The 27214-nt window shown below is 38.4% G+C and overlaps 1 protein-coding gene across 4 annotated transcripts in view; it reads right to left on the bottom strand.

Moving 5' to 3' along the window:
• kcnip4a (potassium voltage-gated channel interacting protein 4a) overlaps positions 1-27214 on the bottom strand; it is a 155230-nt gene that overhangs the window by 107733 nt on the left and 20283 nt on the right. The window contains exons 2-3 of one of the 4 annotated variants that reach the window (XM_042511812.2): positions 26877-27037; positions 25917-26068 (exon numbers count right to left, since the gene is read on the bottom strand). The exons of the other annotated variants lie outside the window; for them this stretch is intronic. Coding sequence (XP_042367746.1) covers positions 25917-26055 — 139 coding nt within the window. The 5' untranslated portion in view covers positions 26056-26068; positions 26877-27037. The remainder of the gene's footprint in view (positions 1-25916; positions 26069-26876; positions 27038-27214) is intronic. 4 annotated transcript variants of the gene reach the window in all.

Below are 27214 nucleotides of genomic sequence, written 5' to 3'. Positions count from 1 at the left end.
AAATCTTGAGGGATGTGCAAGCAAGTTTAAAGAAACTAGAGTAGTAGAGCAGTAGTATGCCTCCATGAACCAGTCAAGTTTTATTTACAGCTGACAATCATGTCTGTAAAAACATGGATACTATACACACACATCTCTCCCCCGGCAGCAAAGGAGATTTACACACGCGCACACACACACACACGCACACACACACACACACACACACACACACGCACACACACACACACACACACACACACACACACACATCCTCCCCTTCTCAGTTATCATGTTGAGTTATGGCCAGAGAAACGTTTTTGCAGAACATTATGACGTCACAGTGAAGATTACCTTTGACCTTATGGATATATAAAATCATCATGTCATCAATTTATACATCATTTATACATTTGTGTGAAATTTGTAATTAGCATATATATTCTTGAGTTATGGCCGAACACATATTTTTTAGAACTTTAATCAGTGCATTCTTGGGTCCAAGTGGACCTTTGTGCCAAATTGTAAGAAGGTGCAAGGTGTTCTTGAAATATTATGCTCTTGAAAATGAGACAGGTATAAGCTCACAGTGACCTTAACCTTTGACCACCAAATGCCAGACCAGTCATCCTTGACTCAAAGTGGACACTTGAGCCAAATTTGAAGAAATTCCCTCACAGTGTCCTTGAGATATAAAGTTCATGAGAATGGGACACAGAAAGTCACAGTGACTTTGACCTTTGACCACCAAAATCCAGGCAATTCTTCCTTTAGCCCAAGTGGACATTTGTGTTAAATGTTGATTCCCTCCAGGTGTTGAGATATCACATTCAAGGGAATAAGACTGACAGACGTGTACATGCAAAAAAAAAAACATAAGCTATCGCCTTTGCAGTGTAATAGAAATATGTACAAGGTATATCTGCAGCACAAAGAGGATTTATACTACAAGAAGGGTTATGTTAAGGCACAAATTATAACAAAAAAATGTAATATTTTTTGTTAAGAAGCCATACATGTGATGTACATTGATTTACCTATGATTTTTCCAATCAGCAAGATACTCATTTGAATAAAAGAAAGCAATCAAACCAAAGTGTAATTGCTAAAGCCTAAAAGTATATTGTAAGTATTTGTAGACTTGATGCAGAATGATTTGGATAAACTCTTCCAGACACACCTGGGATTTACCAGAAGAGTTTGCTGGGTGATGTCTGGAGTGATTTCACCTCTGTTCTGGCAAAGAAGACTAAAAACAAAGTAGTGCACCATATATTATTAACAATGTCGATTTGGCCCTACAACCTCTTTGAAGCCTTACCCATCATCTAGAATATAAAGTCCCAAAGAAACTTTTCTTTCTTTCCAGACTTTGATGGAACATGAGCTTTGTTATGTTGAACCCTGCAGCAATGCAGGAGTAACATGAAATAGTCTCCACTCAGGGGGGAAGTTGACAGATTTATTGATCCATCTAGAAAACAGTGACTGCATGTGCCCGAGGGTTGGAGCCACTATTACCACCGAGAGCTTTCTCCCCCTCCTGTGTGGAAGCAGCTTGATCGGCTGTAAAACTACAGAGAGCAGCTTGTCATCAAACATTGCGGCGCGATTTACTACCGCAGACTTCCTCTGGAAAACGTATGCATGCTAAACAGCAGTAAAATGTCTGCCATTAAATAAACAAAGCGCAAGATGGAAATCAGAAAGTTACAAGAACACTGGCTCTCCTGTGACACAAAGCACATCTGCAGATACAAATGGAAAAAAAAGCACCTTGGAATCTTTAAAATGAAAGTGTGCGATAAGTCTCCATCAGGGCAGGTCAAAAACTGCAAGCTTCGGGGAATGTGGCCACTAAATTGAACATCAGGAGCAGAGCCTAAATCTATAAAGCACCCGTCTGCAGTGGAGTGTGCTTCACTGCAGCAGGATAAGTGCTCCACCTACTCACCTTACTAAGCTTGACAATATCCAGAAAAGGGTTCTGAGAGTTGTTGGAGTGGAGCAGGACATTGTCTGTTGTCAGCTGGCCATCCACAGCCTCTTACAGGATTGTACTGTAAGTACCAAAGGATGTGTCTAAATTAATTAAATGTGTATGTTTTTTGGGGTTTATTGTCCCTAATAAAGGGTCATGCACCTAAAGGACTGAGCATGCGAATAGCTTGTGCAGGTACTGCATGGATATAAGGCAGTTAAATGTTTTACTTACTCCCATTGATCAGCTAATACAAGTTAGCTGGCTATATTGCTGGAGACTTGTGAATTATTAAATGTGCTTTATTTTAAGGGGATTGATTCTACTTTCCACTTAACATTTATTCATTTTCTATCACACAGCACTTCTGTTATTTGCTCCATGGGAGAAGCAGACATGAAAAATGAATGGAGACGATTAAACTGTTGTTTCCATTAAACCCACGACACAAGAAAACTCATTAACAGCACGGCTACAAAACTCTGCCTTGTCAAACCCTGCAGGCGCAATAGTATCTGCAGGCTCATTAGACAAGCACTGAGTGGAATGTCCTCCAAGTACCTGAACGTATCGCTGAAAACCAGCACGCCCGTAGATGAGCAATATCTGCAGAATTCAGAACCAACAGCCAGCTTGGCTGGGCTGTGGTAAACACAGAAAATGCCAATATGCCAGCAGCACAGTTAGAGAACCTCTGAGGGAAGACATGTCAAACAGCCACTGGATGTACAGCAAAGAGTTAATCACCCACTTTGCTTTTTATTTTAATTTTTTTTCTAATTCTCTAAACAATCTCAAACCTACAAGTTAACATATGAGTTTAGATCTAGAGAATGTGAATTTCTTCACTACTTTTTACATGTGTGAATGGAGACCTCCTCAACACTAACTTTGCTAAAGAATACAAAGCAAAAATTCATTGCTTGAAGATAATTTGACCTGCAACTGACAATTATTTTAATTTTTGATTAATATGCTGGTTATTTTCTTAATTAACTGTTTAGTCTATGAAATGTAAGAAAATAGCTGAAAAAATGCTCATCATAATTTCCTTGATCTTTGGATGTTTTGTTCTGTCCAAAAACCCAAAATATGTCATCCTCAAATGGGAGCTTTTATTGGTCCAGTACATTCTGTTGGTTTTAGGTTTTTAGCCTTTCAGTTTCAGGTTTGAAGACTGAAATGCTATTTAAATATAGAGCTTTAATGCTTAATCAATTATCTATATAGCTCATTTAGTTCAATTATCTATATGGTTCATATTGTTATTCTGCCACTCGACTACTGTGTACACACACAACAACCTTGAAACTGGTTAAATTTTAAAGCTTTACAATTTTCATTGAATTAGGGCTGCAACTAACATTTTTTTTCACTATCAATGTTGATATTTTCATGATAGAATTATTAATTGTTGAGTCTAATAATTACAGTAAAATTACATTAATTAATTAATAATTATAAAAAATAGCAAAAATATTGTTGATCACAATGGTTCAGAACTGTAAGAAAAGAAAACAGAAAATCCTCACAGTTTAGGAGCTCAAAACTGAGAATATTCAGTGACTTACTTGTTGATGACTGTAAGGGTTAACTGATTGCCAAATTCTGTCAATTTATTGACAAAAAACAACTTTTTGTTTAATTGCTAGTTTAAATACTTAAAATGGCAAACTAATACCTTTGTCACAAATGAGCATTGCAAATTAACATTGAAAAGAAGCAATAAAACAAAAGCTCTTCAACATGAGTCACTAGGACATTCTGCTGAGTACATAGAAAGCTGGGACTATAACCGCAATAACAATTCTGTTTACCGTTTTCTGTAGGAATAAATCCACAGAGACTGCCTGCATAAACATTCCTACTGCAGTTGATTTTAAGAGTACGGAGAGAAATAACTGGAAATGGTAGATATATACTGTAGACTAAGGTTGATGCATTCAATTTCAGATAGAACAGTTAAGTCTGGGCTCTTGGCCCAGAACTGCTTACTGAATACACAATTTCATGAGACTCAAAGATGAGAAGGTAATATGATGCATCACTGCCAAACACGCACAATGACAGTAAAATGGGACATTCTCACAGCAGAGAGGCAGCAGTCATAGAAGAAAATAATAAATAAATCAAAGAGAAACCTTGGAAAATGGGCAAAATGTGCTTTTGGAACGATTTCTGAATCCATATCAACAGATGCAGTAAAAACCTCCATTTGCAGCGAAATGAAATTAAACATATTTTTCAGCACCTGGCCAAAATGACTGTAATATTTTATCAACATTAAGCACAGCTTTTTTGTAAATCCTTGTGTAAAGAGCTGTGGGGTTTTTTACTTTATGTCTGGCTTGTACTTTCTTTCAGAGTCAACGCAATAAAATCAGGCGATGGGTGCAATGCAGCTATCTTTACCACATGAAGTTTACAGTTTTGCTTAAAGGCGAGAAAAGTCTAAAAAATGCTAAATTGTTGGAAAACAAGTCATCTGAAGAATTGGTTGGGGTTTCTTACTGTCAGAAATGTACAGGTAAAGGTTTCAGGCTTTAAACAGTAGGTCTGAATTGTGTAACCAAAAGGGAACAAAGAGACGAGCCCTGCCTCAGGAGATGCAAGGCACTCTAAAGCTATCAAGCCAAACGGCTGCTATAGCAACCTTTATGGAGAGATAGAGCACACAGATGCTGTCATTAGGAAAAAGGTTGATCGATTTTGCTAAGCTGTCATTAGGAAAAAGGTTAGCCGATTTGTTAAGAGCATATTAGGAGGAGGAGGAAAAAAAAGACAACAACAATGTCTGCGGGGATCTTTGACCCTAGTGATGATAAAGTGCTCCATGAAACACAAGATTAATGCTGCATCTTGCTCAGCAGATCAAGTTAGCATTCTGGGAATTAAGATGGAGGCTGGAATTGCATTGAAGGAAAAAGAGGATTTATGTATGAGCCTGTCTGGGCTCCATACTATATAAATATGTAAAGTACCAACAACCAATCAAGGAGTAGTGATGGATAATCACTCTCCTGGCTGACCAGGACTACCTCAGCAGAAGGAGACTAGCTTGTGTTTTGAATTCGAACAACCAATAATTAAAGATAAATTACCATGTTTATGTATTTTCAATTGATTTGCATTATATAACTCTTCTTTAGATATGAGAAGAAAAAAATAAATATACAAAATATAGCTGTTAATTACTGATTTTTCCTGATTATGATTATGATGAAATATTTAAAAAAAAGGTCATAATTTCCTTGAGACCAAGGTGATAAGTCCATATTGCTTGTTTTTTTCAACCCAAAGTCTAAAATTTAAACATACTCAGTTTCATATTATATATAACAAAGAAAATCAGCACTTTTTTTGAGGTCAAGATTTGAAAACAAACGACAACACAATTAAATGATGACTGGTTTAAATGTTTTACATTTAAAGGTCTGGTATGTCGGATTTAGTGGCATCTAGTGGTGACATGGCACAACTACAACTTCTTCCATGTGCCAGGCAAGTGGATCTACAGGGGCTGGTGTGAAAATATGTATGGTCTACTGCCAGTATTTGATTTATTTATCATATGTAGATATAAACGGTATAAAAGAAATGAAAACACAACTGTTCTTAGTTTCAGGTGATTATAAACTAATGACAGCATAGTTCAAAATATTGTATACCATTTCTGCCATGGATGCCCCAAAATCCTACACACTAGACCTTTAGGAGGCTGGGATCAGCAAACGTTTGTCAATTGTGGTTGAAAATATGTTTTGAATTTTCTTGATGATTGATCGGTAGTTTCAATTTTGATACAAACATAAAGCAAAATAATAAAAGCAGCTCTAAAGGATCAGTGGTCTATCCATTAATTTGCAAACAAATACTAGAAATTAAACCAAAGTTACTGATGTTCAAATATTTGAATATGACCCCATATTGTGTAATTCTGATCTGGTGTTACACATGTCCTATAGCACAGGGTATGAAGCGCATGTGAAAACATACTTGGACACTTCTATGTTCAGCACGTCACCTTCAAACCCCAACAACCCACTGAAATGTGCCCCACACAAAGTGATGAAAGAGGCCATCAGCGTTCATTGAGGGAAAAGCTGCTGGTAAGATCCATTTGAGCCAAGTAAAACAATTCCATGCTTTTCTGAATCATAACATTAGCGGTAGTGACAATGCGGGTGTCGCTGCAGATAAGAGCCGGGTCGATATCTGAGGACAGTAATGAATTGCTTATGACATCAGTGTACTAATGTTAGCACAACTGCTCCCTCAGGGCGCTGCTGAACAGCATATGGGATGCCTCCTCACATTCAAACTCATTCCCCTGCTATGTATGCACTTTAAGAACCACTCAGATACAGTGTGCGGATACTCAGAATAATGGATCGTCGTTTTGAACATATGGCGGGTTTGAAATTGCGCTCTGTCTAAATGCTTATCAGGATGCCCACTGCAGTCACTCTTCATTGGCATTCATTACCAGTCTTTAGAACCAGGCGGGGCTTGTTTTGAAAAGGTCATTACAGAAAACTGATATAATCCCCTTCATTATAAATCTGCTGATGGGATACTTACAACAGCACAAACCCGAAATGCAATCTCACTTTCCTCCTGGTAAGAACACAGCACTGTATATCTCTGTCATTACTCCTCGGATGCACAGGCGACGTTTTATCTACACCCTGGTATCTTGCTGGAGCTATTTGGGGAGATGAAGGCTCTCGAACAAGACACTGATAAGGGTGACTCGCTTTGTATGTCCATTCACATACAGCTGAGAAGGGGTCTGTAATGGAAAACTCGTATTTTCTGAGAAACTTTCGCCCTGAACAGAATGAGCTTGGCCAAGTTTCACTTCAAACATGAATGCTTAAATTCTTCCTGCTTGAATTTTATTTTTTGTCTCTGAAATGGTTAAATTGACTTCTAGCTCTTTTTCAAGGGGTATTAGGTTTTGTATTAATGCCTGCTGACAAAAGCTGCTTCCACACTGCAAGCCCTAATGCTCAATTCTGATGTACTGGTGAGATTAGATTTTTTGTTACACACATTATCATTTCAGTGTAGCCAACATCTAATACCAATCTGAAAAGGTTACATGCCCCAAACCTCAACCACGAACACTTATTTTGTTGAATTCCTCAGATGTGGGAGCCGATCCCTAAGGCTTAAGTTTGCAGTGACATTGCAGCAACATTCACCTGTGATCCTGTTCAGCCATTTCTTTTGATATACGTTCAAACACAAACCAGTTATGATAGGTGCTTTGAATTTTGTTCGAGGCATTTCTCAAATCCTTATGGAGGTCCAACACCTCATTATACCACCTTTAAACTATGTCCTTCATGCTTACTAGCTCTGCAAACAGTGTGCATGTTAGACTACCACCATGGGACTTTAAAACTCCTGGAGTGTGCGAATTCAAAGACGTTATAGATTGCCCATACCACATGTAAAGGCCCAGACACACCAAACTGTCAAAGGGCTAGCAGCAACGAAGCTGACTATTTCGTCGCCTCATGTTGTGGCCAAAAAGTTGCACAAGAACATACCATAGACTTCAACAGACAACAAACTGGCATGTATGTTCTGCACCTGCATGAGAGGAAATAACTCTCTAGCAGACAGCAGTAGTCTGTAATCACCATTCAAAAAGGGAAACCAGAAGGCGGTTTTGACTCTAGCTAGCCAGTCTGCAAATTAACAACACAATACAATGCTGAAAGGACAATTTACCATGAGCCAGTAACGTTTCTGCTAAAGACCTCAATGGCTAAAGAAAAACAGACTTGCTTTATATAAAAAGTTTGTTTTAATCTCAGTACCTCTTGACTTTAGCTTTTTGTTTACTTTCCTCACTTTCGTTTTTCTTCACGCATGTTTAACTGAACTGCCAGTCAGAGTGATTTTATTTACCAACAGGCTACACCATATCTGAAGCTGATTCATCATACAGAATAAGCAGGAATAAAGCAGATGAGGACCAATGGTGCGTGACATACTGCAGCGAGTATGGTAACTGATGTTTACCAACGGCCTAAAAGTAACCGACAGTCAACCGTCAGCTGGTTGTGTCAAGGCTTTAAGAGTGGACAGAGACAAATACTGGTGCGTCTCAAGCGCCGTCATTAAGGCAGTTATTCACCTCTGGCTCTGCACCAAAGCAAGCGCTGCCGACATTTGTTAGCAGAGCAGGTGACCTTCTGTGTAATTGGTGGGCTTATCAAACAGAAAGGCCTGCACTCTATCTTATAACGTGAGGGCAAAGAAGTTAATTCATGGGACCCCCATAGCTTGCTAATGCATGCAGGTGACCTGACTGAGAGCATCAGTGATTGGTGATGCCAACGCTGCAAAGTTTCACCCAACAGAGAGCAACGTTTAGTCATTTGGGGAGCACTCTTTAACATATGAGGTGTCTTGTTAGCACACTAGAAACGTTTCAAAGGACAATGAATGCAGCTGCATTCTTAAAGAAACCAAGAGCCTGTGAAATCATTCAGCTTCACGTGATTTACATATAATGGTGTTTGTCCCAATGCACCAAAGCCCATTTCATCCACCAGGAACTCTACATTATTAAACAAACAGGGGCCATAAGAGGCAAAACTAAGGTTATTCTTGGAATGCCAAATAAATCATCTTAGTCAGATTTCAAGCTAAAATGCCAAACATTGTCTTGTTCTAGATTCTGAAATGTGCAGTTTCCTTTGTCTGTATGATAGTAAGTTTTAGATCTTTGAAAGCATATAATGCAGGATTTTCCCTAAAATCCAAATAAAACAAACACACAAAAGAAAAACAGTTTTCCACACATCCATTTATTAGTGGGGGGCCGCAACCATTAAATCACCTGCCCCCACGTGTTGATTTGTTATTTTTGGAGCTGGACTATTCATTAGGAGTGCTACTGGAATATATACAATACAATATATGCAATATATAATATTTCACCACGCTCTGAGACAGAGCATAATTAATCTGAATATGACACTGCTGTCCCTAAGACAGTATTTCGGGATTTTCTGATGACTTTATTCTGAAAAAAAATGTAAATAATCTGCATCCCTAAATTTCTTCTCATTCCACATAGGAAATACAAAGTTTTGAATCCCAACTGGCTCTATAGCAGTGTCCTACACTGCCACATACAAATACATGTATGTATACATACAATGAATCCAGATCCAATCACACTCACATTAGAGTCAAATGCTTCAACAACTGCCTAGTACTGACATTCAAACTGACATTCACTGTTTTTTGGCCCATAACCCAAGCACGTAATTTTTTTTATTGTGCATGTAAAATGGGAATGACAGTGGTATTTAAGCCGTCAAAACACATCAGCAAGTGAGATTTACTGTTTTGGTTCCTGCATTTGGTCCTGTTTGAATGATATGTTTATTGAGTGTGCAATATTGATTCCTTTCATGTTTTGAATTTCATTTTCTCTGTTGGAAACCGAAACCAAACAGTCCATAATCCTGCAGGGAATCTAGTTAGAGATCAAGCAATGCATGCAGCAAGAAAGCACATGCTTTTACAATTATAAACTGTACATTGCATTGGAAGGAAAGCGACTTCCTAACAGCAGAGAAAGAGGACTAGATCAGAAAAGCACAAGGCTTCACAGTAAGTGAGAAGGTGAACATAGGCGTAAAGGAAAACCTCAGATAACAGCTCATACCAAGAGCGATAAGATGACTAATGCCATCTTTTAATGTTTCTCATCTTTACTAACTCAGAGGAACTTGGTTGCAGATTTTGCCCTGATCCCTTAGATTTTCAGGACGTTGTGGGATTTCTGGTGACATTTAAGATCTACCTGAGTATATTTCTGACACTGAGAGACTGATATGAATGGCAAAGAGAAAAAAATGATAAAAGGAAAAAAGAAGGAAATCACAATATATCTGAGTAATGAACTCATGAAGTCCAGGAACAGTAATGAATTCCTCAACCTCATCACTCACTTTGTTTGAGTAAAGGGGTCAGTGTTCATTTTCACTGAGAGCAAAAGCAATAATCATCTGGAGAGCGTCAGTCCTCCATATTTACTGTTACAGGCCAGCCGGGTCTTTAAATATGGTGACACACTAAAGTCACAGACATCATGAATCTCAACCTCTATTCTGGGAGGTGACTGAATAGGGAAAAGGGGGCAGAGTATGGCACCAGGGAAATGTAGATGACATTTAAATTATGGTTTTATACTGTAGACTGTTGCTTCTATTTGAAACAGACCCAGTATTGAATGTTAAGGTAATGTCTCAGAACATCAGATTTTTTATTGGCTCACCTCTTTAAACAAAACCTTTTCTGTTAGGACACACTGGCTGAATCTACTGTTCCATACATTTATTGGCCACACATGGAAAATATCAGTCTATTCAGTCTATCAGTCTATACACAGTCTATTAAGGTAATATGGCAATTCATTTTCAAGCTGCAATGCGTGCTCACATAATGTAAAATACTATTTTAGTGAACAAAATGTACATATAAAATGCCCTTTATTTCAATGATGAATAGCATCTAGACATAATTAAACAATATGCCAAAATACAAGAAAATTCAGACACAATCAACTGAATTACAGAACACTTTCAATGTTAGAAAAATTCATGCCATGTCTGACTGACCCCTAAATCTGGCTAATTTAAGACTTGCATATTGACACAAAGAAATGATGCCTTTGTTTTGCCCATTACTCACATTGTGATGAATTGTGACACAAGGGGACACAGCTCCATATTTCCATTTCCAGCCTGGAAAGCCTCAAAATGTTGTTGACAGTGTGGAATTAGATGCAAATCTTGGGTTTGAATAAAATCGCATCTTTTCTAGGGCATCGATCTTGATATGCTAGCTGGGCACTCTGCATGCAGATCAGTCTGTTTATGAATCAAACACCTTTTCCTCTGAGAAACACAAATGTCTCATCCTCTCACGATTTGAATATGCTTGTTTTAAACGTAGTTTCTTTGATACATATTCAAATAATAGCGCAACTCTTGTCGAATATGGTAATCATAGGGGAGTCGGTTATGTAAATCTTTCTGAGTCGAAGCCAATCGGCCTTTACTCAATCTCTCAGGAGCACTGAATGTGAGGCTTAACAGAGCCAATAAGGGGATAGAGTCCTTGTAAACACGCTGATGAAAGCTAGTAAAGACCAATGTACATGTTCAGTGTTTATATCACCTCGAGCACAGTCAGGAAAATTTTGTCTCTATTATTTGCCTTTTTTCCCCATTTGAAGTCCTTTAAAATAGATTTTTTTCCCCCACAAACCTGAAATCACTGAACCAAAGAATGGACTGAACATTTGGATGGGGTGTGAACATTAATCCTAACACACTAAATCATTGATAAGAGCGTGTGCTGGAGCAAATTCACCAAGGCCACCTTTACTTGGCTTGCTAATAATGTGACAGAGGTAGCCCTGAGCTTTGATGGAGGTGAGAAAAAATATGAGGCGGGAGACTGGGTTTACTGCCGTGTGGCTGCCTTATTTTCCATGATTCAGTGCTAACCCACAAAGGTCCACTAACTGCTGTTGTTATGGACCATGCAGAGACTGTATCAACTGAGGGAGCACTTAAAAAGGAGGATATGCAGAATTACACAGCAGAACATAGATCCACAACTAAACAAGACTGATGCCTGTCTCCCAAAACAAGCCAGGGTCGACAACAGCTGCAGCTTATGATGCTCGTTTTGTTTTCCATACATAGTTTTAATGCTTGGGGGCAGGCTCAGTGGGATGTTAAATGACTGTGCTAATGACTGATTCTAAGAGTGCAACATTTTTTGCCTACACTAGATATCTAACAAAAGCCAGATACTCTTTTATATTAAGTTGCTGTGAGCTGTAAATTCACCACTCATAAGCAGAAGGTCTGTCCTCTCTCCTGCTTTGGGCTGCTGCCTGCATGTCAGCAGCTCTCTTTACCAAAAAGTAGCCTGAATGTCAAGAGTACTCACTCTGCAGCAAAGTCTGGGGACCAATATGTCCCTGAAAGTGCACTGCACAGAAAAAAACAACTGCAGGAATTGAAGCAATCCCAGACAACTGAGAGTCTCTCACTGATGATTACAATCTCCACCTTTCAAGGAGCAGCTCAAAAAGTGACTAAAACTGTCAAATTAGTTCAATGTAATTTCAATATATTGGCCGTTTTATGCCAAACCATCTGGTAGATGTTAATATTTGATAAATGCATAAAAGGTGGATTAATTAACTATGATATAAAATACAAATGTATTAACAAAAAAGCCTACATGTGCTTGCACAATTGCATGGGATCAAAGAGAAGGAGCTAATTGTTTGGTATATTCCCCACAGTTATCTCATGAGGCCCATTTAATTGGAACTCCTTCTAACAGGGCAGAGGGTACCTTAAGGGGATGATTAAAGTTCTTTTTATAATCACAAAACTTTTTAAATCTTTGTCATTACTGAACAAAACATGTTAATAAATCTTAATGATTTCATTAGCAGTATTTGTGCTCAGCCAATGTTAATTTTCAAACTTCATTTTTACAGTGACTCACAGCCATGTTGAACTCATGTCCCAGAGGCCGGGAAAATACTTTACATTCTGCATGACATCCAAAATGGAATTTGCAAGGGAAATATGTTCCAAGTATGCTCCACATTATTACAGTAATCAAATGAGGAACCTGATATGTACAGTAGGAGCGGCATGAAATAACCTCGCTCAATATTCAAATCACAGTCACCATTACATCACTAGTAAAGTCATTCAGAGTCCTCAGGGAACAATTAGAATTTGGCGTACAGTCGCCTATATTATTAACCAGCTCGAAGCAAAAACACAGAGCAGAGCAAATCAAAGTACCAACCTCCCACTGCTGAGGGAGAATTACCTTAGTCTGCAACCCAAGCTGGGACATTTTCCCTAAAAAATGTCTCACAGGTAGCAGCTCTGGTTTCTTCTGTTTTGAAGATGTGAAATGTATTCCATAGTTGTGTCAGCGTATATAGATGTAATTTCATAAATGTATCAACAATAAGGTGTTCCAGAAAGTAAGATTATTCCACAGCTAAAATGACACTTCAAGACTTGTGAAGACTGTACAAAGGAAAAAAGACAAGACAGATCTACTGCATTAAAAGAAAAATGACATAGTTACCCAATTGACAAACTTTTAATTCACTTATTCTGCAGCTACACATGAGGCTTTCCTTGAACCTTTTAACACCGGGGGGCACAGCACTATTCTCTCTTGCAAAAAGCTATTTACTGAATGACTGCCCTGAAGATGAGAAAAATAAAACAACTCAGCTGCTGCCATGGGAATAGGCAAATTACACCCACTACCATGCAGTACAAATGATCATTACCACTGTAATTATTGGAAGGCTATAATGTTTGAAATTCATCAGTGGAAGTGGATTGCCAGTAAGCACTCCTAGAAGTATGAGGAAATGCATCACAAGGGGATTATGTGGTGGGCTAATGTCCTCTGTTTTACAAAAAGGTGCCATTCTCTCAACAAGTGATTCCTGGAAAAGAGTCCATGTTTCTTTGTAAACAAGCACTGTTTGCATGAGTTTGCATGTGTGAATGATGGACTAAATGTTACTGATCTATGCAATGATATAACAATCCTTAAATAATTTAAAGATATATCTGTGCACCAATCCAGGCCAGTGCACAACAGTCTGAGTGTAATGTCCTAGCACTATTACTCCAAAATAGGTGCTGTTACTTAAGCAGTCCCATAATGTCAAACAAACACACAGCAAGAACTCAAGCAGACAATTTATTCTGGCCAGTGACTCAGTTAGTGTTAAAACAAAGTTAACTGTCATAACAAAGCGTATATTGTGCCATGCTAAAAAGCTCTGCAGGCCAGCTGAGAGTCTTCGCTTTTCCATGACCTCATTTTGTTTGGTTTCTTGCAGGAGGCCTGGTGTGGTTTGTTGACCCAATTTCTGTGGGGTGCGCGTCTGCCGATGGACCGACAAGAACAAACTACAACAGTTACTTAAGAAGGATAGGCCCTGTCCACTGGGAGCACTGATACTTCTGGTTTCTCCCTCAAGTGAGAACAAATGGGACTGGTGCCATTAGTGGAGCAGCAAATAGAGGTTGCCCTTAATGTGTAGCTGCATGGGTGAGAAATTCCCAACCTTGTTCTCCGTGAAAGTGAGAAAAACCTTGAGGTGCTATTTTAAAAGAATGCTCTGGATTGAGTCTATGCTATCAGTGAACTAATAAGACACCAATTTCAGTTGAACAGCTTCACCAAGGTCAAGGTCACCAAGGTCAATCGAGACAAAAGGCACTGAAAGGAAAACTGATCAGGTGCATTTAACAGGATTTCACAGATGGGGCTCAGTATTGTTTGGAGTTTTTAAGCAATCCTGCCAATTTGTTCTCTAATTTCCACACTGGCACCAAAATATTATTTCTTTGAGCACCCTACCTAAAAATAATCAAGTTTTTCTTTAAAACCCCTTTTAGCAATGTTAGTGCCATAGCTTTTGGACAAATTGGTACATGAAAGTTAAAATTTAATAATTTTTGTTTGTTATTGACACTTATTTGGGGGATTATGGGCAAAATCCTTCTTCTCTATTACTTTACTGCACTGAAAGGCGTATTAGGTAGGCTAATGTCTACTTTATGTGACTTCTTTAACAGTTAAAGAAATCAAGTGCAAACAGAAAGAATGGTATATATTCAACCAATTAAAAAAAAATCATGACATTTTGTTCCTGAAATTCACCCTTCTGCTAGGATCGGGATACTTCTGATTCTTTTGATCAAAGGAATTCCTATCCTACTAAAAAGAATTAACAAAACATACTGAAGGTTTGATCGGGATCAAAGCTAAGATTGGATTAAATGGTCTAATCGAATTTCAGAATAATTTTTCAATTCAAGATTTCAAGATGGCTGAAATCCGATCAGATCGCTTCTGAGCAACTGGCAATTCAAACCCTTCTGCCACTAGCAGGTTAATTTTTTCCAGTGAAATATGTCAGTATCTCTTTGATGGTTTGGCACAAAAATGTTGAACTGAATACAATTCAGTACTCTGGTTCACTTACTAATCTTAATGACTTTGATCATCTCCTGACCTTTCCTCTTGCGCCACCATGAGTTTCCTAGAAACTGAGAAACCTAGTGAAATATCAACAATTACTTGATGTTTTGCCAGACAGTCCAGACATTCATGTTCTCCTCAGTCTAAATTTTAATAATCACTCTCCATCCAGTTCTGCCATCAGGTCAAAATGTTAATCAGTCCAAGACTTTATTGTCAAATACCTGCACAACTAATTTCCTCTGTTACAACTGAGCAACAAATATTAAGAACTGGTGTGGTGTGATGACTCACACCAGCAAGCCTATTGACTGAACATAAAAAGAGAGGATTGCTCACCTTTCTTTCTAAGCACCATTGTCCTGAATCCAATACCTCTAAGTAAGTAACTATACAACTACAATCCTGTAATACATGATACCATTTGTATCTGGAAAATGAAAAGTTTGGTCCTGAAATGAGACATGTCTCTTCTCCTTCCAACTGCAACTCGTCTTTCAAACCCTCTACTTTAGATAGTGTTGTCACCCAAATGGACAAATATTTATATTTAAAGATGTGAAATATTTCCTAATATTTCCCATTTTTGTGACAGATGTCAGTCCCAAAAAGCAACTTAAACTGACAGTGCTGCACAGAAAGCCTTTGGATGATATATTCAGCATCTTCTTAAAATCCCACTGGAGCCAGATTCAGTATTATTGGAGACTTTTAGTAAATTGACCGCCCCTAAAGAACACATTGAAGTTTGTTAAAGACACAGTCAAACTAACTTAAAAATTGCACCCAAAGACAAATTAATTTATCAGTCATTATTATTTTCTTTTCTTCAACAATGAACAAATTGAGCACACATTTCTCTTTCTTTTTTCTCTTTTAAATTTCATAATTTTAAGCAAATAGAGTATTAATGTGGAGCAGTTCTCTATAAATGTCAAGATTTTTGCAGAATTGCTTCTAAAAATATTTTACATAAAATACTAACATAACTCTACCTTCCCATCAGCCCTAGCTGTACTGTGTTTACTGCTACCTAGATAATGTTAGCATGTTGACATGCTAATCTAGGGTGATCATGACAAACATTATACCTTCTAAACATCAGCATCTTTACATTGTCATTGTAAGTATGGATATGAGGAAGCATCTGCATTGTGCTGAATTTGTGTAATAGAAACACTTTATGACTGAAATGTAATGTTTCAGTAAACACAAATATAAGGGGTATTGTAGTGGTTTAGTTACAGTCAAATATTTCCAGGTTTATCAGTCCAGCTGCAGCAGGCTGCACTTTGTTCAACAGATTTCTGCTCGTGTCTCAAAGGAGCAGGTTTTCATTCTGTTGCATGCTGCCAAATTCAAGCTGCAAAAAATAACTTTTCTCTGGCATTTCGGACAGAGCTTCCACCTTCAGCCATCTGTTTCTGTCTCTATTCCTGTACGTGCACTGTCCCTTTCTATTCCTCCAACTGTTTCTCCTCTTAATTATTCTTTCCTTTCTCTCGTGACTTCTCCATTGTCTCAAATGTCTCTCTTCCTGTTTCCACCTTTCACCATGTATCTGCTCACAAATGTCTCTTTTGGCTACATTGGACTGCATTTCTGGGCTTAAGATGTTGCTTCCGCTTCAACAATATCTAAAACTGTTTACTAGTCTCACTGGCTCAACTGCAGGAAAATGGCACATAAAACTGTGAGAGAATTCAAATAGCAATACCATGAAAACCCCCTTGAAGGCAGGACTTGCTCTCTCTCAAAGCTGCCCAGAATTTTATTTTATATTTTAACTGCATTTCTTTTTGTCATTCCTGCGCAGTTTGTGGGAATTTGCTTTTTTTTTTTTTTTTACCAATGAAGTCTGGCAACAGTAAAGCCTATGTACATCAGAGAGTAAGGATATACTGTACACTCAGGCCAGCCCATCTCATCTATTACCTAGGTTGTAATTTGCCTTCCTAATGAGGTTGCAAACACCATCATTTATTCATCTTGGTCTGACTCATGAGAACAGAGCAAAAATGTATTCTTAAAAGAAAGAGCTACCATTAGAGCTTCAGCAAACGTTGGTAGAAACAATTATTTTTAAGGCAAAAACTAAAACCTGAGGACCTACTTAAAAAGTGCTACAGTAAGCACACTCCGTTAAAGATATATTACTCAGTGAAATGCCAACTAAACAGCATGCCTATCACATTTGCAGTAAAACTATCAAAACTGCTCCAACATTACAATCTGTTTGCAACAACACAAAATGGCATGTAATTGACAAAATTTGTCTTTTGTATACTCCTGAGACACAGTCTAAGCACCCTGTCGTTTGGGACTAATCTGCAGACAAAAACACTGTCAGGTGGCAGTTTCACTGGGATGCTCCCAGTAGGACATCAATCTTATTTCTGTTTCTTCCCACAGTGACAGGTTGATGCAGCCATCTGGGACAGTGCCCACACTTTGTGCTATACTTGTCACTAACATGTCGTGTGACATGTTTGTCAAATGCTGTGTTAGAGTCAAAGTAATGTTTCATTATAGAAGTGCAAGTCAGTCTGCAGTATTAAAGTAGGTTTGTAATGAGTAAGTCAGCAATAAAAACCTTAAGCATGGGCATTTGGCCAATCTTTCTTTTTTAAATTGGGATCTGACTATGCCAGCTTGAAAACAATGCATTATGACACTGCTTTCCTTTGATTTTCAGCTGATTAAAGCTTGATTTCTCGTTATGCTAACTACAGTACCTCAATTTATGCCAATCAGCTGTTCCTGCTACAGGAAATGTTATTTTGTCTGTGTTTGAGGGTTTTTTTTTTTTTAGCAAAGACAAATACAAAGGCAATAAATTAAAAAAAGCTGCGTTAAAATGCCATGAACTGTGCTTAGACAACACGTTCTCATCCCAGGTCATCACATATCTCAGCTTTGTGGACTTCCATGTCTACATGTGACGCTCTAAGTATTCCCCCGCATCTGCTGGTGATGTTCTGGGATGCCGCAACCAACACTTGGATGTCAACAAAAGCACATGGTTATGTTTCGGCAACAAAAACACATGGTTAGGATTAGTCTACAAAGGCACGGTTATTTAGGTTTAGGCATTAGAAGCTTTAGGAAAAAGATTCATCTTTAGATTCATGCAGGAAGCAAACACCTGGGGTTTGTTGGACCTATCCACCAGCCCTTACGTCCACGCTATAGGGACTGTGGCTTATATTAAGTTGTTACCAGCAGCGTTTCAACCCAACGTGTGTCCAGTCACCGATCATCCAGATGTGACTGGTTCTGTCTGGTTGGTTTATCAACTAACCCCGCCCGTCTGTGCATCATACTGCTGTACCAGGTGCTGTCTGCCTGACCAGTGTCATATCATACCCCCACAAAAAGTGGCTTTTGGTGTCAATATCTTCCGCCAATATCACTGAGAAAGCGGCGGTATTTGACAACTTCAGAATCAAAATGGGCTGGTATAGATATGACATGCATTGTGTCATTTTGATTAGATAAATGTGAATTAGCCTAATGTACAAATGCAACAGTTTACTTTGAAATGCTTCAACTCAAAGTGGTAATATATCCAGAAATACCCAACAACAATAGCTTGAAGATACTTATCCTACATGTTGAGCATTAAATACATCACAGCTTATCGCACACTATCTCAGTGGAGGGATATGAATAAAATTGCATTTGCATTGCATGCTTTCAGGCCTGACTATGAACCTTTGCCTGCTGCTTGGATGGTGCCTGACAAACAGGCAGGGGAGATAAATTAGACCGTGACAGGGACAGGTGTGTTAAAGCCGAGTGACACAGACACAAGAAAGTCATTTCTGCCCCGCAGCAGCCCAAGGCTTACGAGGTTTCACTGTACCAGGTATCAATCAGGAGGGCCTATTTATAGAGGGCCTGGTCCACTGCTAGAATACAAACACTTGACTGAAGTAGGTTCCCGGCAAATGCCTGTATCACTAGCAGACAGGAGGACAAAGGAGGACGTGTGAGGAAAAGAAGGAAGCCAGGTGTTGGATAAGTTATGCAGAAGTAGTTGATGATTAATGACATTCACAACTTCACACTAACCTTTTCAAGACTAATATTGTAGACTGTAGGTAGATTAGGAGCCATTAATTCTCTATGGTGTGTTTCCTACTCTATTAAACAGGGAGTAAAGTCACCTGTTGGAAGACAATTAAGATGATCTGTTCTTTTTTTACCAGTCGTTTTTTTTTTCTGATGAAAATAATGTTATCTTGAAACAGCCAATAAATGGTCGTGCATTAACTCAGCTGCTGTTTCTAAGGTTAAGGATGAACTTTAAACCCCAGTTAAGATAGTTTAATGACTCTATAGTGATTTTCTGTTGACCAGCTAATTCTTTTAATTCTCAAGAAGTACATATGCTCACAGGTGGCTTCCTCTCAGAAACAAAGTCTGTAAAAAAAACACCTGCATGTGGCAACAAATGCATATTTAATGATGTGTAGGAGTTCCCGGTATAGCTTCAACAAAAGGACCCGGCTTGGTTACAGCGATGACCAGCGCACAGTCACATGCTGCACCGCCTGGCATCTCAGTTAGCTGTATCCAATTGACAGAATGGAGTGTGAGTGTTATTGTCTGTCAACAGGCTCCTTTAAGGTGTTTTGCAAACAACATGGTTCGCTGGGGTCGTCTATTCTCCGACTAATCCCTGGCTGTTAGCTGCAAATCCCTGTTTATCAACAGAGGGTTGAGGGTCAGAGCCAAGTCTGCGAAAGAGAACGCCAGGCTCACTATTGTGTGACATAATGGAAAGTGCTTCAACTGGGTGATATTTGAGCCATTTATAGAATTGTTTGAGAGAGTATTAAATGCACTGCACAATGACCAGCAGAGAGCTTTCTGCTGGTCATAACAAAGCAGTGATGATTATTAACTTATTTTATGTGCTGAAAAACTTTAATACAAACAAAAATGCACTGATAGCAAAGTGTGGATAGGATAATAAAAAAACATAACAGAATAGAACTAACCTGCTAATGCAGCAGAAGCTCTGCAGGTGAAATATATGCAGCTTACGAGTATGCAGAAATATAAAACATGTGGCCCCTGCGTTTAAAAAAAATCTGCTCTCGTCATCTCTGAGCCCATTAGTTGTAAACAACATAAAATATTTTCTCTCCAGCTGTCACCGGCACTAGCTTGCGCTGTGAATAAGATTAATGTCATGGAAAGGTATCCCTGGATCCTTCCCCCTCATTCTCCAACAACCATTTTCACAACATATGAATCAAATGAATGACAACAGTAGGACATGTCTAGTCCAAGCCAGCCAGCGGTCCCCAGGCAATCGCTCTTCTTCCCTTCTCCTCCGATCTGAGAGGCTGCATGCTGCCTCAACTTCCCCTCTAATCCATCATTGCCTTTTCCCATTTCCACCTTACATCCACAGACGCCTGCACTCTTGACCAAGTGGGAAAATAGATTAAAATGGAAAGCAAGTTGCTTTACTGAAAGCAGACATATGACCTAAAGCTAGTGACAAATTTGTGACTCCTAATTCAAAAGAAATCTGTGTGCTGTATCATTGGAGAGAATTACACTCATTAGGGACACGCACCCCAGGACTCTCTTTCTGCTATTTAACATTTCCTCTAAAATAGACCATCATGGTGACTGGTATTATGTCTCAAGGTTTAAGGGTCCTTTTAATAAAGCTTATCATCATGTTGTTGCACTGTTGGATATGGCATCACACTGTGAGCAAACTCTCAGCAATTACATTCAAATCAGTTAAGGGAGACTGTGGGTTTTAGATGTGAGTTATCACAAATACATCTTACACCACCACCAGTCAAGCTGCAGATACAGTTTAAATAAATGTCTGTCTGCACTTATATGAAACCATGTTAACAACACTTCATATGTTGCTGCAAAGAAGCAACATATTCTTACACATGGATGCTTCACACAACCCGGCAGCATCTATACAATCAGCACAGTTTCAAGGTGGGCAGATTCATGTCACTAATGCAATATTTGACAAATGTCTCCCCCTTCTGTTCCTAAGTTATATATGTATGTATTATGCAGAAAATCATGATGTCAAAGTGAAGTTTACCCTTGACTTTTTGGATATAAAATGTCATAACTTCCTCATCTCTTTATTAGACATTTGTGTTAAATTCTGTCATAATTAGTGGCTGCATTCTTGAGTTATGGCCAAAACATGTTTTGTGAGGTCAAAGTGACCTTGGCCTTTAACTTTGGACCAACAAATACAAATCAGTACATCCATGCGTCCTGGTGGAAACTTGTGCCAAATTTGATTAAATTGCTTAAAGGCCCCTTTGGAGACATCACATTCATTAGAACGAGACAGACGGAAAGTTACAGTGACATTGGCCTTTAACCACCAAAATCTAATCAGTTCATCGTTGAGTCCAAATGGAGAAAAGAGAAAGAAATTCTCTCAGGGCATTCTTGAGCTACCACATTCAAAAGTATGGAACGGACTGACAGACATCCTGAAAACATGATGCCCGCAGGCACAGCTATTGCCGACGCAGAGTCATATGGACTTGGAACATATGCAACCTTGAATTTACAACTTCCTCATAAGGATTCAATGTTGTTGGATCAGCCAAAACATAAGTAAATTGATTTCCAGGCCATTTCTCTGCTATTGTAAAGGACATGACCCTGAAAGGCAGTCTGAAGGTGGTGGGATACTGCACAGGTAAGGCTATGGAGAGTCAGAGGGTATGCATGTGGATATATATATATATATAAGGAGAAGCTCTAAAGCTATGTTTATCTGACACAGATCTGAGTAAAGCCAGAGAGTGGAGAGGTGTACTGGTTGAGGTGGGTATTGAATGACATTATGCTGTTGATTTTTTTTATAGAGCAATATATTCTGTTGGAATAAATACATGTAGAATGAAATACATTCATCTTTGACTGTAAAAAAAAAAAAGGGGAGACCAAAAGAATATACTAGTGTTCATAATTTAATCAAAAATCCCTGCAGCCAAAGAGAACAAAGAATAAGCTGGCAAATCCCATGAGTGATATTTGCTGCTGCTGATATGCTTCACACTATGTCTTATGTCAAATTATAAAGCATAATGCAAGTCAGTTATCCATATTCATATATATATGTTATCATGATAAAATTGTGCCACCATGCCACTATCGGCAGAGCAACACTTCTCAGCTGAGTTGAGTGCATTTGGGGCCACTGAATGACTACTGCAGTGCAGACATTCACAGAATTTATGAGCGCATCACTACCTGAGTGCTGAAAGGCACGTGATGTATTCAGGGGGAGTATTGTCACGCAGGATTGTTGTATTGGAATATATTGGACTGTGCTCATATTAATATTATGCCAATGCTTGTATGTATGCCACTTTAACAACTGCAGCATGCTGCATTATTAAGAATATGCATTGTCATTTTTAAATGGCCTGCAGACTGACTATTTCTTTCTTTCTTTTTTCTAGGTTTTCAGGCACTGCTGCAGCACGTGATCTACATGTTAGTGACACATGCTGGGTTATAAAATCAAAAACAAATAAAATGATTACTTTAAATGACTTCAGACTGAAATTGGTACAAATGCATTCTATTCAAGGCACTGCTACTGAACTGCTCTCGATGCAGCAAACAATGTATCATGTTATTTATTCATTTATTCTGTAGCATGCTGCCCTCTCCTGGCAGTAAAGATGAGATACAGTGATGGATTTTGACCATAATGCAGAGGTAGAAGACATACAGGTATCTACAATAAGAGCATAAATAAAATCAAATTCCAATTCTGGCATCATATTGCCATATATTTGCAATAAACTGACAATAAAACTCAATTTAAACATGAAATAGTTGTCTTTGAGTATGATACATAGGAATAATATAAATAAAGTGCTGCTCTGGTCATTCATATCAAGTAAAAATGCCATATTTCTTTATTTAATCTTTGTTAAACAACACCTATTAATAAATTATCAACTGGCTGAGTATAATCCAAAAACAGGCAATCACCATTTTGGGACAGACAGTGCTATATGTCATTATTTCCTTTAAAGAGACAGCAGGGATTTGTATCATGCTCTGTCAGAGCAGAAGTCTCTCCTTTGGGCACAACATGGGGCGTGTGTATTTCTAGAAACACCTGCTTTAGTGAGCATGCTCAATTTCAGGAGACTGCTCCAACATCCGGAGGGTGTGATTGCCACCTGGCAGGTTTTTAGTATGATCATCTGCATGCTGGGAGGTTATTCTGGGAAACACAAGGGGATTATATTATTAGTTTTAACGTCACCTAATGACGGGAACACCTATAAACAGAAATATGATAGAAAAGAAGGCTTAAATCCATTGTAGATGTTAAATTATTATTATTACTGTGTTAATTTGTGCTCTATTAGTCATAGTTTTATTGATGTCTGTGTTAAATACAGAAAAGGTGACGGCAGTGCTCAGTGGTTTGGCAAGTGAAAGTTCAATCTTTTACCTAAATAAAGGGAGAAAACTCAGTTGCTGCAGTGCTATTGTAAAAAAGTTATTGTCCTTCTTTGTACCGCTGTGCTCCTGTTTAATCCACCTTGAGCTAAAACTTAAGTCGGTATGAAAAAGCAGCCAGCCCTGGGATGAAGGCAGCATGTTTCCAATGAAAAAGGAGCAGTGAAAAGAATGAAAGTCTAAACAAACATTCTGTCTAATTCAAATGTGCCTGACAGAAACACCTGGGTCCCGGTGTGGTTCCAGCTGTGGCCGTCAGCTCGCGTGTTATAAAAGGGATAGATTCAAATGACAACTGTGCAGGTGCACACACACAGAGAGACAGAGGCCAACCCAAGGCTAAGCACAAGAAGAGACTACACTGATTATGTGATCTAGAGACTGCACCTGCCCCATTGACACCAATCTAATCAATACAAAATAAGAAAAGTTTCCTCTTTCTCTGCAAAGGGTGAATATGCTTCTGTTATTCATGAAGAACAGCTGTTTGGGAGTACTTCTGTTGTTGTTTTTCCCCCTGCAGTAAAATCCTCACTGCAGATGTCATTTAGTCCCTACGGTGACATTCATGACTGTTTAATAGCATCCTAAATCATACCCAAACACAACACATTTATCTGACAAGCCATATCAATGTGGAACAACACCTGCCAATTACAAAAAGCTCCAGGTTTTTATGGTAATGCTCTGACATGTCACTGAGCTATAAAACAATCAAGGGAACTAAGCAAGTGTCACTAATAAACAGCAGAACAAATGAGGAAAGAAAGTGCAATCTCATAACTTTTACTGCAGCCAAATAAACGCTCAAAACAACACAAAAAACTAAAAAAGCTTAGTTCTCATTAGCAACACTTTTAGAAAAATGAAGCGCATAAATCATTTAGTGCCAGAAAAAAAGCCAAATGTAAGATCCTTCCCATTTTCATCATCTGAGATAAGTCCATAACTGCAGTTTATGTGCATGAATATTGAATTAAATAACATATTATTTTACAAAAAAAGGTATTAGGCATGTTAAGACAAAGCAAAATTTTAATTGTTTCTTATTTAAGAAAGGAGGGCTAATTCTATCCCCGATATATCTAAATGTGATGTACTGGCCTTTGCCAATGACAACTTTTCCTTTCAACCTGATAAGTTGCTTGTTCCAGTAGCAAGGAAATGTTGCCATAAATCCTGTTTTATAAGGCCATTGTAAATATATAACCCAAGCAGTAATCAATACTGATCCAGGTTCAAAAAGCGTTAATTCACTGAAGCTGTCTAGTGTGACTTATGGTGCAGCGCGTTCTGACCATTTGTCACCCCAAAAAAATCATAAATTCTGGTGTTCCTCTAAAGGTGAAAGGATGACTGATCAATACCGCATTAATATGTTTTCAATGGTGTTGACAGCCTGAGTGTTTTTTGGACAAGTACATTCTGCCCTGTATAGAGTTACAGTTAAATCTAATCTCAAATATCTGTAATTCGTTTACACACATTAGTTCGTGCAGTCATCTTTAAGTGCACATTCTACTTCTAAGATTTCCTGGACTTTGAGCTCCAGTTTTAATAACAAAGTTTTTTCCCTTGAAAAATTATGTTTTGGGCAACTTTTTGTTGTTTTTATTATTTTTAAATACATAATGTGATAAATAATTATGTGAGTATGGGATGAATAAATGAACAACACTACATTCTTCTTATTTTTCTCTTTGAAATTTCCATTATCATAATAATTTTTATTATAATATAATAATTATAATAAATTACTATTATTATGTGAATAACTATTTATGTAGCCTCTAAAAACAGTTTACAGTTTAAGCAAAGCAAAAGCAGAATCGGGATACTGAGAGGGCAATATTGCAACAGAAAGCCAAAATTCACCAGGCACTGACCACCACCAAAATTTCAGTACTTAGCCTCATAAAAATGTTTTCTTCTGTAAAATGCTGATATTTTATGAGTGTTAGTTTTACCACCTCTGCTATTCAAACAAAAGGAAACACACAGGCCTAAAAACACAGCTGTTCTCCTTTTTTGCTCCAAAAAACTATAAATCTAAAACAAAAAAACAGATCAGATCCCAGTACAAAAGTACAGTTGATTCTGCTTCTAAGCCCACTATTTGTTTCATGCAAAAATTAACCCGTAGTCCTTCACTCTAAATATCAAGGCAACCTACTTTTTCTGATACAAAAGACATCAGATGTAATCACAAACCAAAGCAATTCATCTTAGTCTCTTTCTTGTTCAACTTTAGCAAATTCATTTTATCAGGTAGGTGACCTGGCAACAACAAAAAATCTAGAACAACTCTGACTAGACTATGAAGATGACAAACATTTATCCTTCCAAATCTTGAGTTTTGTACCTTTTGGGTTTGGGGAGGCCCAGGTGATGATGCGCCGCACCAGGCAGCAGTTGAGCAGGACTTTCTTGGAGAAGCCATGGTCTTTACGCAAGTGCTGTAGGTCCTCCCTCAACTGGTTCCTCTTGGTTGGTGAGCACATGGCTGGATCGTCTCTATTTTTTAAATATAGTTTGGCATTATTTGCTTTGCCTGAGTAAATTCTGCACAGATACACACCTAATAATTGGGTACTTCTGAAAGGGCTGTGAGTTCACAATACATGTTATTCTAAATTGTAGCAAGGAGGTGATTATTATTAGCCTCATAATTCAAATGACCCCTTAACAGCCTCTGGTAAACATTCAAACACAAATAGCTACAGCCACACAAACAAACTGTCGAGTTCAGGCAATACACCTGAGAACATATGCTAATCTAGTGTGTTCTTTGCCCCCAGTAATGCATGGGCATAATGAAATGCAAGACATTTCAGCATGCCCTTTTACAGCCCGAAAATGCTTCTCTTATGTATCCTTAGCTGTTTAAAGAATGTAAGTTATTCTTCAAGATATTCCAGAACTAGAGATGGTAATAGTAAATATACAAAGTAGATTTTTTTAATGCACACTGGTCTGCAATGATCCTTTGCTGACTAACACGAATAGGCTTTCAAATTAAACCAGTAAACATCCTGATTTTCTCAAGATAATCATCCCAGTGTAAAACAAACAAGATTTTATAACATTACTAAATAAAACATGCCCTAGCGATACCCCACCTCACTCAGAACTATGATTACACTCTTCCTGATGGTCCCATTTCAAGAAAAAAAGTTACAAATATCATCAAATCATCAGCTGCTCTCAATGGAGGGCTTTTGGTGTGCTCTCAAATCGCAAATTCATATCCTTCAATGCACTGAAATTGATGTCCAGTGTGAGAGGTAACTGCTATCAATTGTCCCTCTGAGCATCATCTTACCTTGCAGGATAAAACACGATGTGCACGCTCTCTCTGCCTCCTCAGTCTGCAAGTGATCCTCAGGTTTCACACGAGCACTTTCCCTTTCCTGAGCTGATCAACAGAGTGTGAAAGGGGGTGGGAGGGGGAGGAGGATGAGGTGGAGGAGAGCGAGGACCGCTCTGTGAAGCAGAGAGAGTGAATGGGTGAGAGAGGGAATTGCTGGGAGACACTACAGCTTTGGCTTCAAGTTAGAGGACCATGTGTGTTTTTGTTCAAGTATCAGAGGAAGAGGGGGGAGTCAAAGATGCTGGTGGCTCTGCATTCACATTGAATCTCTTTGATGGTCCTCCTTGAGC

Source organism: Plectropomus leopardus, chromosome 23, assembly GCF_026936395.1.
Source record: "Plectropomus leopardus strain MGB_pleo_1.0 chromosome 23, ASM2693639v1, whole genome shotgun sequence".
NCBI classification, from domain to species: Eukaryota; Metazoa; Chordata; class Actinopteri; order Perciformes; family Serranidae; genus Plectropomus; species Plectropomus leopardus.
This window is presented reverse-complemented; position numbering and strand designations above follow the sequence as displayed.